We start from the raw sequence: 17,382 nt of genomic DNA on the forward strand, positions 1-17,382 counted from the left end.
ACAGACCACACTTGCTGCCCACGCCCCAGGCTCACGCTTCGCCTCCCGGGACCCTCACAAGCCCCCAGGTCACCTCGCTTAGGCTCCAGCCAACTTCTCATCCCAAACCTGAGCTCAGCACTGTCCCTGCACCTGGCAGAGCTCCAGTCTCACCGTGCTCTGGAAGAAGTGTCTTTAAAAGCTCACGTCTGTCATCTTCACTAATTAGAAGGCTGAGATCTGGAGGATCCACAGTTCCAAACTAGCCAGGGCAGAGAAGTTTGAGACTGTGTCCAAAATAACCAGCAAGCAAGCCAGGGTAACGTAAGGCCTGTGTTTAAACCCTTCCCCCCCCAACAGACAGACAGACAGACACACACACACACACACACACAAACACACACACACACACACGTTGAAAGACAGTATAGCCAGGGTAACGAGCTTCCCCCCCCCCACAGACACACACACACACACACACACACACACACACACACACACACACGTTGAAAGACAGTATTTTTCCTAAAGGCTCACCTGCATGAGTGCTCTATAGGTATTCATCTCCAGTCTGGGGCCACAGGCTTTCTTGTCTTTAAGAAGGTGAAGCTGCAAGTAGCCCTTCTCGGCCTTTGTATAGTCTCGTACAGGCCTTCACTTTCTAGAACAATGCGTTGGGACCACTGATGTCAGCCCAGAGTTTCTATGTCACGTGACATGTGCCAGGCTTCGGCCTGGGTACTGTTCTCTAGGCCCTGAGGGCCAGATCTTTCTGACCACTGTGCCCGTGTGCATTGGCTTTCTGATACATACCCCTCCACACAGCTGTGGTAGGTGGTCGCAGCTCCTTTCTGCTGTTCTTCCTTGCAGAGCATGGCGTTCGTGCCCAGGCTGTGTTGTCTTGTAGTTCCCATCAAATTGCATGTGGGACTCCAAGAAAGGAATTCTAGGGCAGCTGTATGCTTTTGTGTTAGCTGTGGATGGCAAAACACACATATCACTGCCCTCTGGTATATACAGTTACTTTTACAGCTTTCTGATTATCCTCAGAACCAGATAGAAATATCTTATAAAAGACAAGTACACTAAGAACTTCTAAGTTTTTATTCAAACTGGTACGTGTCCTTCCCCCCCACCCCCCCAGTCTTGGGGCTTGAACTCAGGGCCAGGGCACTGCCCTGAGCTGCTTTTGCTCAAAGCTAACACTTGACCACTTGAGCCACAGCACAACTTCTGGCTTTTTCTGTTTATGTGGTACCAAGGTATCGAACCCAGGGTTTCATGCATGCAAGGCAAGCACTCTTACCATTAAGCCACATTCCCAGCCCTGATAAATGTCTTTTTTTTTTTTTCTGTCTTGGGGCCTGAACTCTGGGCCTGGGTGCTGTCCCTCAGCTCTTCAGATCAAGGCTTAGTACTCTACCACTTGAGCCACAGCACCACTTCTGGCTTTTTCTGCTTATGTGGTGCTGAGGAGTCGAACCCATGGCTCAAGGCAAGCCCTCTACCACTGAGCCACCTTCCAAGCCCATAAATGTCTTTTTATTCAGTTCAAAAACTGAATTCATCATTTGTATATATGTACCAGTGACTCAATGAGACTTATGTCTTACCATATTGCAGAACAAAAGTTTCTTGCCCTGAAAAGTAGTTGTCATGTGTCAGAGCCACAGCCCGGGCAGCAGTTGGAGCCGTGTGTGGCACCTGGGCGCATCTGGAGCTCCCGTCACTACCGGCCCCCGCCCCGTCTCACCAGCAGTGTGTACTGCTCTCTCATCACTTCCACAGGGCCTCCTCTGAAGAACAGATGCTTGGTTTGTTTTCTTCAGGGAATGCGGCCCTTGCATTATCAATGCATGTAATAGTGATGAAATAGTAAAAGCACATTATTTTTAAAGAGAGCAAACTAATGGGCCTGGTTTATGGTCATCTCAGTGATTCTTAGGGTACTTTGGGTGACAGGTAACAGTTCTTCCCAGGGGGTTTCTGATAGTTTGGGGTCAAGGCCCTGGGCCTTAAGCTCTCTCTCTCCCTCCCCCTCTCACCATGTCCTGTGCCCTCCCCCCTCCCTTAGCAGTGACACCTCCAAACCCACAGTGGCAGGCGGGTGGCCCAGTCTTTCCCTCTCATGTCCCTTGCCACCCAGCTTAACAAGTATCTCAGTCCTGTTATATTGCTCAATATTTCTCTCGCACACACACACATCTCCTTCCTGTCTTTCCAGGTGGATACATTGCTAACCCTACCTGTTCTAGACCAATCAATCTTTCCCATGTCTGTCTGAGCCATATGAAGTCCTTTAAAACGTCAACAACTTCATGGATGCTCCCCAACGTTGACTTGAACTGTTTCCTGACAATAGTCAACGATTGTCTATAAGCATAGCACTAAGTTTTAGCGCTCTGCATTGATTGCTGTTATATAAATAGAAAGCCAAATATAATTGAGATTAATTGTAACTGACACCTTGTACAAAAACAAAGTTTAAAGCCACACTTTGAAGGGATGATGTTATTTTGCTGAAACAGAATCACCATGGCGACAGGCAGTGGCCTTGACTCCCGCAGCTCAGGCCCTGGCCTCCGCGTGGCTGTGACGGTGCACGTGTCGGCCCACGTGCCTCACATGCCTGCATTCACAGAAGCCATTTGCTCCGTGCTGCCTGTTGTGCGGCCATCTGGGCTTTCTCCTGGTCAGGGAACGAGCTCTTCCCATATGACACTGGAGAATCATAAATGCCAACCTGGGCGATGCAACTCTATCATGATCTTAAATTACTTGTGGTTGCCGTTAGAAAGGGGAAGAAAGCACGCAGAACTTTAAACATTTGCTTAGAGGAGAAGCTTCTTAGAGAAGTCCCAAACAGGACTGAGCTCCAGTGTAGCTCAAGCCCCTGGGGCCCAGTTAAGGTCAGGCTGACCTTCCCTGGGCGAGGGCCGACCCTCTGCATCTCCAGAGCAGAGTGCTGTTGAGCCAGCTGCCCAACTCCACCTTGACTTCGGCCAGACCCACTTGAAACCTGTATCCGCTGACGCCTCTGGAGAACTCTTCTCTAAATAAAGCTAGACTCGTGTTTGGGTCTATCTCTACTCTTGCATCACCTGTGTCGAGACAGACTTCAAGATAGGACCGGTCGGGAATGCGGGATACGTGACTGACGGGGCCAGTCAGGAAGCGTGGACGAGGGCAGCCAGCTGGTCTGAAAGGAGAAGGAAGAAGTGCGGCGACCGAATCCGTGAAGACATGCCTGCGAACGCTGCAGCCTGGCGGAGCCCTGTGGGTGGGAGGATGGATTCCCCCCGCCCCTTCGCCCTCCCCCTTACCCCCCTCCCCGCTGTGTTGGCCAGCAGCTGCTGCTCATCCTGTGATACTTCTAGAACAGGGGCCCCCAGGCAGCATGGAGACTCAGGGCCAGAGGTGGCAAACGCAAAGCCCGCAAGAACCCGGCCAGCAGCCACACGTGCACTGGCCGGTGTCACATGGACTTGTTGCCAGGATGTTACCACGGGGAACTGAGCAGGAGCCCAGCTTTTCTGACTCTTCACGGCGGGGGGCAGTTTCAGGCCCTCGGGCGATAAATGAGGCATCACCCGCCCACGACCACTCGTCAGTATTCATACTGTAGTTCTTCCGCTCAAGAAGGATGTTACAGATGCTCACACAGCCGCTGGCAGAAGGAAGGTTCCTCTCCTGTGCTTTGGAGATGGATGGCAGGAGGAGGTCAGCCTGTCCTACTCTGCCCCGCCCGTGGCCGCGTGTGGCCAGCAGGTCTGGCTGCTCTGGCTGGCAGCAGCCCCCTGCCTGAAATGTGCCGGCTGGGTGGAGGCCGGTGTTGCCTGGGCTCCTGGCGCTCCTCCACCTCGAGATCCTCACCGTTGAGGGTAGGGCCCACTGCCCCTGGGCACAGCAAATGAATGCAGTGGGGGTATGTGCTGAGGACCCTAAGAATGATACCCGCATGCTACACAGCAGGCATTTGGGAGGGATTGGCACGGCTATCCAGGCCCAGCTGGACACCTGGGGATCTGGGGAACACCTGTGGAGTGTGTGGGGACCTGTGGGACAGTGACCCCGGTAGGGCCCCTCACGGAGCCTCTCCCTTCCCAGGGCTTTGGAAGGAAGAGGCAGTAGTTCTCAACAGTGGGGTTAGATCAGCCAATCAGTGGGACACACAGGGGCAGCCCAGCTTTGGGGCAGGAATGAAGGGACCATTGCTGGTGACAGCCGTGCCTCTGGTCTGCCCTGAGGGAACGTCCGACCCCCAGCCTGGCTGCCCTGTGGCTTTCAGTAGACAAGAAAGAAGAGACTGGCAAGGCCTGGGTTCTCAGGGGAAGCCTTTCGGCACTGCCCAGCCCCGCTCCGCCGCCACAGCTGGGAGGCAGCAGGCAGGACAGTGGCTCTCGTCTCCTCTGCGGTCTTTGGGAGGAAAGGGGGAGGCACACACAGCAAAGCCAGCCGGGCCGAGGCTCCCAGAGCCAGCTGTCCAGAGGCGGGCACGGGAACACGCGTGGCATCCCAGCTTCCTCCCCACGGCAAGATGAAGAGTTCATTTACCATGGCCAGCATTTGGATCTTCCTTTTCCCAGCATCACAATAAATCAGGCTTATTTAGCTTCCCAGAAAACTATGAAGTCATCTCTTCACATGCCTCCAAATTAGCTGCTTCCAATTAGGAGTGGAGGATTCGCTTGTGACCGTGCCCACCGCCAGCCCTGGGGTCCTGCCACCATCCGCCCAGAGCCCGGGGTGTCCCTGAAGCCACGTTTGTCTGAATGGGCAGGACAGAGCCTTCCGAAGGCCTGATCAGCTCTCATCTTCCAGTGACACCCCGGTGACCCTCAGCCCCTGGTATTGTCAAAATTCTATCTGAAATAGCTGATAGAAAAAAAGAAAGGTGAACCCACAGAAGAACTTAGATGAGGTTTGTTCTGTTGAAAAAACCTGAGGAAGGGAACGCCATAATTTCACAGTGAGGCTTATTTATTGTTGTGTCACCTGCAGTGGCCGTCTCCTCCCATCATTCACGCCACACAGTCAAGCCTCTGTTGCTGTGCTTCATTTGTTGGCCACAGTACTGCATTTGGTTTATACAGACATCCTGGTTCCAAGGAGCCCGCCATGGAGGAAAACCCAGGCGTGGCAGGATGCAGAGTTGGGTGCTGTATATAGCATATATAATATATACATATATATGTATACATTACATATATATATTATATATTTGCAGTATCGCATAATGCTGTACTGCTTATATGTCCTCATAATGCCACCCAACTTCTAGTAAAGACTTACTCCTTTCAACAGATCTCACATTTTTACCTTGATCAACTTACCCAAGCAAAGAATGTATACTCTAACTTGAGAGTGCCACCATAACATTTTCCTTGTTCTTTTTGGGGCGAGGGAGGGCATTTGCTTTTGAGGGGAGGGGGAACATTTGCTTTGGGGGAGGCAGGTTTTTTTTTTGAACTAAGGACAAGGAAACACTCCAGAGATCACACAACTTCAGCCTACGTGACAATAACAGGCCTGAGAGCTATTCCATCAATGGAGCTATATGATACGCATGGGCATTTGCATATTTTTATTCTAAATTTCTATCCATATATTGATGACTGCATTTGATCAAAACCATGTGATAAATCTGTGAATCACAAGGGCTTAACTAAATTGGCTTAGATTCCCCCCAAAAAAATCACAGAATGCTACATTTTTCCATGATGTTTTCAATGACAACTTGTAGAGATGGTCTCTCGAAGGTTCGTTTATGAATTGTTTTCAAACCTCCCAACAACTGTGTAATGGGCCCCAAGCAGGCCTTAGTCTGCTGTTTGTGAAGCTTGGCTACTGTCAGTAAATAAAACCATATCATCATCATTAATTGGAACACAAGCTTAATTGCATGGCATGAGAATGCATAGGTGATTTCTGGGGTGTGGAAATGCAGTCTGTGGGGAAGAGGCTGGCCAGCTCCAGAGGACAATCACAGGCATCTCTGCTCGATTCTTCCCGGACTTGTAACTTCGCTCCAAATCCAGTTAGACTAGCCAGCAGTAGACAAACATAACTTTCTCAGTTGTGTACAGCAGAGGACTTCCTGTTGTGCACAAATGGGAATTCGAAAGCAGTTTGGGTGGACAGAGCCTGGGGATGTGACTTGGGAAGGAGAGAGCCGGAGGTCCAGGCCCTGGCCCCGCTTGGCTTGGAGGTGGGCCTTTACTTTCTTCACTCAGGGAAGTGTGTACGTGGTAGACCGTTTGTGCTGGGAATGGCGATTAAACCAGAAGGTGTCCTCATTGGTCATTGAAGGAAGACTGGGTTAATTGCAACTTCAATAACTATTGGCTTCAGATTCTGGATGGTTTTCCGCCAGCTCTGATAGGATGGCATTAAACCAGACTAGACCTGTCACCCTGGCTGCTGGAAACATTGAGAGGATCTGTCGGAAGCTAGCCTGGCCAAAAAGTTAGTGCGATCCTCATCTTAACCAACAGAAATCTGGACATGAGCCAGGCACGGGTGGCTCACACCTGTAATGGTAGCTACTCCAGAGGCTGAAATAAAGAAAACCGCAGGTCAGAGCCAAGCCACATAGAATGAATGCATTGTCCAGGAGACGTTAACCAGCAAAATGCCATATTGGAAGCGTGGCTCAAGTGGAAGAGTGCCACAGAGAACAAGCAAGTACTAGGCTCTGAGTTCAAGCCTTGGTACTGGCAAAAAGAACATTAAACAGTGCCTATAGTACACTGTCGTCCCAGCCTATGAGAATTAATAGACAGCTTATAGTCCAGGTCAGCTTCGGACATGAATGTGAGACCTGTTTGAGCAATAACAAAAATATAAAGGGCTGGTGTGTGGCCCAAGTAGGAGAGTGCCAACCTAGCAAGCACAAGACCCTGAAGTCAAACTCCAGTACTGCCTCCTCCTCCCCCCCAAAAAATGGTTCAGTAAATTACAGTTCATCCATTAAATATTAAACATGGAATTTTTGTTTTAATAAGCTAAAATTAAAATCCTAGCATGAATGTCTCATGCACGTAATCCTAGCTACTCAGGAGGCTGAGATCTGAGGAGTGCAGTTCACAGCCAGCCCACCAGGAAAGTTTGTGAGACTGTTGTCTCCCATTAAGCACCAAAAAGCCAGAAGTGGCGCTGCAGCTCAAGTGGTAGAGCATTAGCCTTGAGCCCTGAGCCAAAAGCTCAGGGACAGCACCCAGGCCCTGAGTTCAAGCCCCAGGACCAGCACAAAAATACATTACTTTTAGATAAGAAGTTTAGGTTAACTTAGCTGTCCCTCAGCTCTTCAGCTCAAGGTTAGCGTTCTACCGCTTGAGCTACAGCTCCACTTTCAGTTTTCTGGTGTTTAATTAGAGATGAGTCTCATAGACTTTACTGTCTGGGCTGGCTTTGAACAGCAAACCTCCGATCTCAGCCTCCTGAGTAGGATTACAGGTGTGAGCCACCGGCGACCAGCGTAGGTTACCTTTTTTGAAATAGTATTCCTCTGGTGTTTCCTGTGTACAAGTGACTTAATTATGTGAAAGGGGTGACAGCCCATCATTAGCTCGTCGGGACTTTGTCTCCTGTTTATTGAAGTAGTTTGGCATCCACTAGTATCTGAAAGTTCAGTTCTACAAACCAGCCACAAGAGGAAAGGTGTTGAACATTGTGTGTATTATATTGTATATGTAAGAGAGGAAGACAGCAATCAATGGTCTAAAAAGAGCAGTCGTTTCACTTTTCAGATACCAAAGATACAAAGAATGGTGGGCATGTTTGGTTACCTTGTTGAGTACTTCCTCCTCTGTACTGTGCCCTCATCCTGGACTCCTCTTTCTTTGTAGGGCATGTTGCTGAAGCGAAGTGGAAAATCACTGAACAAAGAGTGGAAGAAGAAGTACGTCACCCTGTGCGACAATGGCGTGCTGACCTATCACCCCAGTTTACACGTGAGTGTGGCCCCGCCAGGCAGGCCCAGCACATCCCTGGGGAGGGGAGGGGGACTCAAACCTCTGTTAGAAGTTGAAGTCAGTTCTGACAGAGCAGAGCTGAGGCTCAAGTGGTAGAACACTAGCCTTGAGCAAAAATAGCTGGGGGACCATGCCTAGGCCCTGAGTTCAAGCCCCAGGTAAAGCTCACACATACAATAATAATAATAATAATAAGTAGGGTCTGGTCTCTGCTCATTCATGAGATAATACTGCCCCTTAACACTCAGTTAGACCATATGTCTGTGTCTGTCTGTCTGTCTGTCTCTTTTTTCCCTTGTCTGTTGATCCGTAGCTAGCTGTAACTCCACAATATAAGACATAGGAGGAATAAAATCCTTTTTTAAATTTGATGACTAAGTTATGCAAAGAGGTTCCTATTCCGTAAGTCAGCTGCTGATTACAGGGCGTCCTTGGCAGTGTTACCCTTTCATCATCCTGCCCGTCTTCCCCTCCTCCACCCGAGGTACATTATATGCACTGCCCACCCTTCTGAGAAAGGGTGTTTCGTGTTCCCCAAACACGTGAAGTAAAATCTTAAACAAGAGTAGAAAGGCAGGAGCATGCTCCGAAAGAGAACAGTGTGTATCTGCAGAAATCTAGAGTGAAGAAAATAATTACACTTGGATCCTGAACTCAGCCTCATAGGTTGAGATCACAAACAAGAAGTGCTGCTCATGACTCCATTTGCCTGTGCACAGGGATGTGGGCAGTTCATAGGAGCCAAGAAACTTCCTGTATGTTAGTAAAATATGTTGATGATTTATATAAAATAGATTATGAATTAGATCCCCCCCAATAGGAGAAAATGCAGGTATTTTGTCTTGCTTCTTTTAGCAAGTTTTGATGTAATTGAAGTCAGTTGAAGTCCATGACTCTTGTTTTAGGTAGAGGAACTCTGATAGTCGGACATTGTGTCCGACTGTGTCCAGATATTACTTTTTTATTTTTATTTTTTTTCTTGACAAATAGCTTTTATTCATAATATATAAAGTATTCTTAAACTCATGAATAAGACAATAATAACACCATTAAGAAGGTACAGAGAGAAGGCAAATAAGTACATCAAAAGCCCATACATTACAAGACTGTTGTAGAAATTCTTCTCAAATGTGTTCAGATAATGCTTTCTGGAATGAAAGGAATGTGAATAATTTCACTATCTTGATTCTTCAAATAATAATTTTAAGAAAAACTGCATAAAGAACTTCAGAGTTCATGGAATTCTTGTTTCATGTTCTGTGCATAACACTTTACAAAAGGCATAATCTTTAATTCTAGAAAACACCAATATTTTTAGCTTTTTACAGAAAAAAGCAACACATGACAACTCTAAGAAACATGTCCAATGTCACCCAGCTAGCAGAAGAGTTTTAGATATTAGTATAGTCACAGGGTTTGCAAATAATGAATTGAATTTGAGCCATGGATTCTGGTTTCTGCTCAGTCTTAATTGTAATTTATACTTCAGCCTTCAGAAACATACAACCTCTCTTCTTGCCTCCATTTCTGTATTCTGAAAATGAAGATGATATTCTCCCAACCTTGGATGATGAGATATGCAACACCATCAGATGACACAGAACACATATTTGCATTGTTGGGATTTATCCAACAATTGTTGAATAGCTTCTATAAAAATCTATGTAACAATTGTCTTATAGTTTTTATAAAAATCTCAACAATAATTTTATTGGCTTAACACCTTGCTTAAAGGTGTTAAAATACCAACCAAATTTACCCTAATTTTAAAAATTGAAATGAAATCAACTCAATCCTCCTGTTCTTTTTTTTTTTTAAGTTGTTAAAATGATTTATATCCAGAATGTATCAGGAAGTTTCAAGCCACAACTATTTTATAATATTCAGTATTTTAACATACTCTTTACCTCGCTCAATTCCTTTTTTTATTTTTATTTTTATCTTTTTATTGTGAAAATACTGTACAGAGGGGTTACAATTCAGATATTACTTTTTTATATTTGTCTTAAAGCCACAGTAACACTTTTCAAAACCATTCCATAAAGCAGCTGACTCAGTGGGCCTCGCTGGCTCACCTCTGATGCCTGGGGCCACCTCCCACGTGCATGCCTGGTGCCCACTCCAGGTGTACACACACGATCCGTGGCCCAACGTAAGACGTTTGGGCCAAGCAGTGGTGTAAAATGCACTCACACAGCCAGTCTCTTTCCCTTTCAGTAGTCAGTCAGTTAAGGAGCTCTTCAATACTTCATTACAAACAGACTTTGCGTCAGGTAGTGTTCTGTGTGGAAGGAAGCTAGGCTAGGCTCACCGGCAACATTGGCAGGTGAGAGGCACCCAGTGGACAACCCACGTACAGCATTTTCAACTGGACGATGGATTTATTGGGATGTAGTTAGTCATAGCTAAGACGCATCTGTACATCAACATAGACAGATACAGGAGCCCATCTATAAAACTATAGATGTATTCTTATACCGAGACATATAGTCACATTCCTGTACAGAGATGTGAGTTCCTTCTTGTAGTGAAGAATCCCTTTTGTGGTCTGTTCAGTCTGGTTTACCTCCTGCCAGGTGGCCTCAGAGCAGAGACAGAACACCTGTTCTGGAGCCCCACCTGCAGCTGGGCCCACCCCTCTTCAAGACTGCCCTCTACGCCAGGCGGGGCGCCTGTGCTCGGGGAGGGGCTGCCCGCCTGCAGGCTTCACAGAGCCAGGTCTGGCCACTGCCTCCATCGCTTGATGATCCTGAGAGAAGAAGCGTAATCAAAATATTCCTCTTGCGAGTTGATTGATAACACGCTCCTCCTCCTGTTGAACCCAGGACTGTTCGTAGGGATGTTTACTTCTTGCCAGGGGCAGAGATGATAGCAGCTATAGCTGCCAGAAAGTTCTGCAGGAGACAAATGTCTGCTTAGTTCTCAGCCCAAACTCTTGAGTTCTTGTTTGCAATCAGTTCTTCAGGAGTTCTATGCACAGGCTTTTCCTTGCAATGACCCTCAGTGTTTGCAAACTCCACCTTCTTTTTCTGTAAGTCTGTACCCATTATTAGAGAACAGGACAGGAGCTGAGGGCTCTGTTTGTTATACAGCTGTTCATTAAGCAAAGCTCCTGTTGTTTTAAACACAGTTCTCCTACTGCCATTTTGAAGGAGACATGTTTGGCACAAGCACATGGATAGTTCTAGATTTCTAAGCCAGTGGTTCAGCTTAGCCCAGAATGGATTATAACCCTTAAAGGCCAGGTCTGGCATGACCTGTATTGCAGTCCTTTGTATTGATTTGATTTCTACCACCATGCTCGGTGACGGTGTGTGGAGGAGTCTCGAGGTTCTAGGTGTGGAATTCTGGAGTGGGTCTCTTCTGGGTGGCTGAGTTGGTCTGACATGGCTCTTTCCAATGAGAAGAAGAACCGCAGGGATGCTCACGGACAGACTTCAGACTTGCCTTGGTGAGAAACTTGGGAGTATGTGGCTGGGTTGCTAGTTTCCAGTCTTGAAATTCTACACCAGATCATTGGGGTCTGTAAAATTTCAGAAAGTGATAGACCCCAAAGATCTTGGGTAAACCCTGGCCATGCTGTGACACTCACACATCCTAGCAAAAAGAGCCACGAGGTCCTGTGGGCCATGGATGTCAGGGACAGTGGCCAGAGTAGGCGCACAGTCTCCTAAAACTGTGATCAGCGCTGGGGGTGCCGGCCTGTGCTGAGACTGGAGCATGACAGCATCTAGGCCCCACGCTGGGCTGTGCCATGCACGTCCAGGGACATCGGAAACTGGCCATCAGGTATCTTCTAGAAATCGGGAGGGCAGGGGGTGGGGGGGGGATCAGTTTAGATAATGGACGGAAAGCGTAACCAAAGCAGGAATGAAAGGCAGGCCGGCTGGCAGTCCCGGATACCAGGCCGGGAAAGGCGCCTTGCGAGCCCCCGCTGCGCGAGTCCCAGGCTGGGTAGGACAGGGAGCCCACCCCTGCTCCTCACTGACCAGCCTAACTGGCTCCTTTATCTGTGCTTGACATTTTGCACAGATGATCCTAAGCATTTAGATAAAACTACAATAATAATGAAAAGCAAGCGGGTTGCTTTGTGTGGCTGCCTGCTTTGTGGTCTACGTTTTTGTTTGTTTGAAAACCTGTCTACCTGCAAGACCTTTAAAAGCCCTAAGTGCTGAGCTTTCCTGGGGAGGGAGACAGATCTGAGTATCTCGTGGTTTTAAGCCAGGTTTCTGGATCACAGCTATGGCGGGCAGAGGGCAGCCTGTTCAGGGATCCTTAGATTCCCTTTCTGTGGACTTAAATATGAGCCTTAGGGAGCTCCATGATAGAAAAATGGAGGGGATAATGAGAAAGAACTCGGACCTCAGGGCTTCACAGTTCAGCGTAGCTGCCTATTCATCTTCCATGTCGGGAGAGGGCCTGGTGCACGGCTGAAATTCCTGCCCAGGGAGTTATAAGCGGTGGGATTCCTGAGTGGACCTGTAAGGACCAGCTTAGCGCCTCCCAGCCCAGCCCAAGACACTGTGGGGCCCAGCCTAAGATTACGTGCTCTGATCCCTCCTAGCCCCGCCTCCTCTCAGGACCCTGGTGATGGGAGCAACCCAGCCACCCCCTCGAGCCACACCAGGCAGACTTCAAAAGAGTCTTTCTTAGGTTCATTGCCTGTTCTTCGTGATGCCAGGTTTGGCCACAGCTTGGCTCCGTGCCTCATGCCCAACGTGAGGAACTGGAACGTCCCCCCTGAGGGACACAGCACTACAGGGCAGGTCATGTCTAATCAAGCGGCTTTGCCTCTGGCCGCATACAGCTCTGGCTTTGAATGTTCCGTGTCAGTACACTCAACCTCATACTCTCTAAATGATTGGGACGTAGATTTCATTAAATCCCCAGTTACAGATTAGCCCGAAAGTGTACTCCTCCACTGAGACAGAAGCACTTGATGTTCATGGCTGCTGTTGGGCCTCATCGATTAGCTTCGGGGAGCAGGACTTTGTCCAGGTTGGGATGGAAGTTTTGTATCTTCCTGTCTTCAAGAGCCCTCTTGTTTCCCATCCACTGGCCAGAGTCACCCTGAGGGCCCTAGTGTACCGATGCTGCCTGCTCTGTAACCTGGACACATAGACAATCATGGACCTCTCTCTTTCCACACATGCAGTTTAGATCATGAATATTCCCCCAAAAGCTGTGTATTGAAGGTTTGGTCCCCAGCCCGTGCTTGGGAGAGGTAAGACCTAATAGAAGGAAGTTGGGGCGCATCCTGGATGGAGTATTAGAACCCACCTCCCCCCAGCACCTTTCTGTTCCATTTCGTCTGCCTCCTGGCTGTCTCCCACATGTTCCTTCCTCCGTGGACTATCTCCACGGGCCCACAGTGCAGCCAAGCAACCATGGACTGAACACGTGAGCCAAAGTAAAAAGAATCCTTTCCTCTTCCTAAATTGGTTTATCGCAGGTATGTGTCAATGTGATTGAAAGCTGAACACACTGAGAGAGGATCTGAGGCCACAGCCAGCAGCAGCTGATGTGAAGTGCATTGTAAATACACACATAGAACCATACATTTCACATGCACACAGAGCCCTGGATACAAATGCATTCAGAGACTTAACAGTCTGGAGCCCTCGACTCTTCCTCACCTCCTCCCGCAGCTCTGTCTCTTCCTCCCTTGATTCTCCAACTCTTGCCTTAGCTCAGAGGGTCCAGCAAGTCCATGTGATGGGTAGGATGGGGGCCTGAAATTGTGGTTTCAGATCCCTCCCTTAGACCCTGTCTTCTTGGCCCTTAAAAGCATCAAGGACATTCACATGGTTGTGAAACAAATCCTCAGAACTCCTTTCCTCTTGCAGAATCAAGACTCCTTATCCATTAAGACTAATTCTCCACTCCCTCCTCTTAGCCCCATTCTCCTCTCAATCTGTAACTAGAGATCTCACGTAAGGGGAGTACTCTGGTAGATCTTAATTTCCTTCTTTTTTTAAGGCCGAATAATAACACAGTATACATAGACCACAGTTTGCTTATGTATTTCACCAGTAAGTGGATAGGGGATTCCTCCTGGTTGTAAATAATGTTGCAATGGATAGTAAGCATAAAATTATCTCCTGAGCTTGAGGCTTTAAAATCTGTATCATTGGAGGGCTACAAAGGATGGGTGAATTTTGAAGCCACCAAAGCTCACCATGGCCTTAGTTGAGAGAAAAGAATGGGTATTTGTTGGGCCCAGTAAAGGACATTGTGAATTTTACAGATGGAGAAGCCTCAGAGGTGGTCTGAAAACCACTCCCAGCATCCCTGTGGGTCACCTGGGCTCCCAGGGTAGGGGAGGCCACGCTGCCTGGGCTTCGGGTGCCCTGGAAAATCTATTGTTATTCGTCCAACTTGTTTGAGAGGGTGTACAGATGGTTTCTGCTCTGTGTCAACACTCCAGACCCCGGAGTGACACTCACGGGAGTGTGGATGTCTCCAGGGCCGCCCACCCTTGGCTGGCTTCGTGGTTACAGGGATGCCGTGCTGGTTTATACTACATAGTCAGATTCTTCGTAAAAGTCTCATTTTACCCAGCATGTTCCTTGTTTATTTTATTTAGCTCCCAGGATTTGGATAAACAAAGTGGCCAGAACACATCGCTGGTATATTTCAGTGTGCCTTGATAGTGAAGTTATGCTTATTAGATGGGATGAGACTAGACAAAGTCTTCATGTTTCTATAAATATTAAGCCATCTAATTTACTAGACCCTACCTAACATGGCTCTGAGTTAGAAAACTCTACTTGCTTTTCTGATTAAAATGGAAAAATAGAACATATGTGTGTATTCACAGATTTAGCAACATTGAATGTGTCTTTGAACTTCCTTCCTTTCCTTTTTTTTTTTTTCTAGTACTAAGGAAATAAGAGTCTCATATGCATTCGTGCCTGAGCTGGCTTCGAACCAGGATCCTCAGATCTCAGCCTCCTGAGTAGCTAGATTACAGGTGTGGGCCATGCCTGCCTCCACTCTCTCTTTGAGCTCCTAATGGCATTCATGAGACATTGTCCTACAGCATGACATTTTACATAGTAATGGCCATCCTTTGTACCCAATTTGTACCCTTGTGTTTTCCTTTTTTCTTTGGCCTTTTAGTGTTACAAATTGTGGCCAGAAATTCTTGCCAAAGGTAAATAAATCACAACCCCCTGATTTTCTCTGTGACAGTGAGTCACAGCCTGGGTCTCAGTGGGAGAGGATGGCCGTGGGGGGTAGCAAGGAATTGTTCTTTCACTTCTCCCAAGAAATTGAATTTCATTATGATGTTTCATAAATATTTTCCTCTCTGGCTCATAACCCGATTGCCGGCTTGTTGCTGAGGTCTTGCAGGTAGGGCAAGGTGGAGCAGGAGAGGCCGCTTTCTCTCAGGTGTGCCTGTGGCCCCAAATGGAAACCAATCAAGGTGCGATTTATGTTCATTAAGTGCTTGTCAAAACTGAAAAATTTTCTAATCAACAGCAATCTAGCTGCGGCCCCCTCGATGGCTGGGAGGGCCGCCCCTGCATCGGCTATTTGCCTGTTACAACTCTAGGCTAAGAATCCGCTGATGATTACATTAGGCTAAGCTGCGAAGTAAATGAACCATGTCTTATTTAGGTGCCACGAGCTTCAGAGCAGTCCTGCCCCGCCGGGCACTTGATAGCGTTTTATGGCTTTAAAATTAGTGTAGCTTCCCGTCTGCTGCAGGGTGCTGCCTGTTATGCTTTTGAACTCAATAAGCAAAGGGAAGGGGCCTTTTGTGTTCCCCCCTTCAGTTTTCTCCCTTGCGTTTTAGCAATTTTGTTTTGCATCTTTTCCAGACGGCATTTTGCAATAAAAATGTCTAACTACCATGTCCATGCTGTCCCCACCAAAAAAATAAATAAATGAGGAGGGCAAGGGGAGAAGAAGAAAGAAATGTCATTTATTTGCAGGGGACCTACTTTGTCCTGTGCTGTACTGTGAAGACTTGCTCTGCCAGTCATCCCTAATGGCGTGTCACGATTGCTCCCTCAAGTTGGTATCCACACACTTGGTCTAGGAATAGTTGCAGAAACTCAGGGAGAAAAACAAAAACTGGTTGAATTGGCTAAGGATGATGAACACCAGCACTTGTGGAGGGTCGTGGTGGCTTTTTAAGCATTGCTTGTGTGAGCTCAGTTCACCTTCCCAACAATCTCACAAGACAGGGACTGTTATCCCCGCCTCTAAAGACATGGACATGAGCGCCCACAGGGATTAAAGAACAGGCCCTGGTGAGGAAGCAGCGATGCTGGCCTCCCGCGCTCAGCCCTGGGAATGATCCTTCTGGTAGGGGAAGGCTGGGTCTTGCTTCTGGACTTCCTTGGTTTGGGAAAGCAGAAGACTGGGAATCACTGAAGTTGACAAGGTACACTATTTTGGAGGGCAGTAGCTGGCTAGGGAAAATGAGCAGTTCAATGGGCCTACATGAAAGTTGAATAGTTAAAGTACTTAAAATTTGTAATAGACAAAAAAAAAAACCAAGCAGGAATTTTCTGTGCTACATTAGGTCAAATGGCAAAAGATACAACACAGCAATCCCCAGTACCCCAGACAGAGGAGTGTTTGTATTGTCTTAATAGTCTTTGTTTCTCTGGGCACCAGTGACTCACATCTGTAATCCTAGCTACTCAGAAAACTGAGATCTGAGGATCACAGCCCAGGTAGGAAAGTCTGTGAGACTCTTATCTCCAATTAAATACCAAAAAGCTAGAAGTGGAACTGTGGCTCAAGTGGTAGAGCACCAGCCTTGAATGGAAAAGCTACAGGACAGTCCCCAGGCCCTGAGTTCAAGCCCCAGTATTGACACCAATTTTTTTTAACTGCAAGCTGGTCTCCTCTCACTGTGGTACACATTGCTGTACAATTCAGAGAAGTCTTCGGAGCCATATGTAAAGGAGACACCCTGTCTTCTAGAGTCCGCAGGGCAATGTGCGCATGGCTGCCTTTAGAGGGCCTGCAGTGGCAGGAGAGAAGCGTTCTCACGGCCGAACCATTCATCTTGGGCAGGCTGAGTTTGAGCACGCATGGGTTACAACTGGATAATATTCAATCTAACCTAAAATGAGAAAAATCCTTCTTGCAGTGTAAAAGCTCAATATAGTAAGTCAATCAAGACAGATAGAATGAAGGAGCAAAAGGTATATTCATAATTCAATTTGAAATTTTCTGCTATTTTGATTTATATTATAATAACCTCTCCCCTTGGGCTGATGTTGGACTTTAGCCCACAAATGTTCAGTACTAGACACCGCAGCCCACAGACGGGAAAGATTTGCCTGAGTTGAAGTGTGGGAGCTCACCATTGTACAGTGAGACGCATCTGCCACTAGGCCCGGCAACTGCTTCAACAGTCCTTCCTTTCACCACGCGTGCCATAATTACCAGGCCCAGTAAGCCTTTT

The 17,382-nt window shown here is 47.6% G+C and overlaps 1 protein-coding gene across 1 annotated transcript in view; it reads left to right on the forward strand.

Annotated features, from left to right (window-relative positions):
- The window catches only part of Agap1 (ArfGAP with GTPase domain, ankyrin repeat and PH domain 1), a 345,764-nt gene that overhangs the window by 168,176 nt on the left and 160,206 nt on the right, over positions 1 to 17,382 (forward strand). The window contains exon 11 of the mRNA XM_013023308.1: positions 7,827 to 7,931. Within this exon, the coding sequence (XP_012878762.1) occupies positions 7,827 to 7,931 (105 nt within the window). The remainder of the gene's footprint in view (positions 1 to 7,826; positions 7,932 to 17,382) is intronic.

This window comes from Dipodomys ordii, unplaced genomic scaffold, assembly GCF_000151885.1.
Source record: "Dipodomys ordii isolate 6190 unplaced genomic scaffold, Dord_2.0 Scaffold1, whole genome shotgun sequence".
In the NCBI taxonomy this organism is placed as follows: Eukaryota; Metazoa; Chordata; class Mammalia; order Rodentia; family Heteromyidae; genus Dipodomys; species Dipodomys ordii.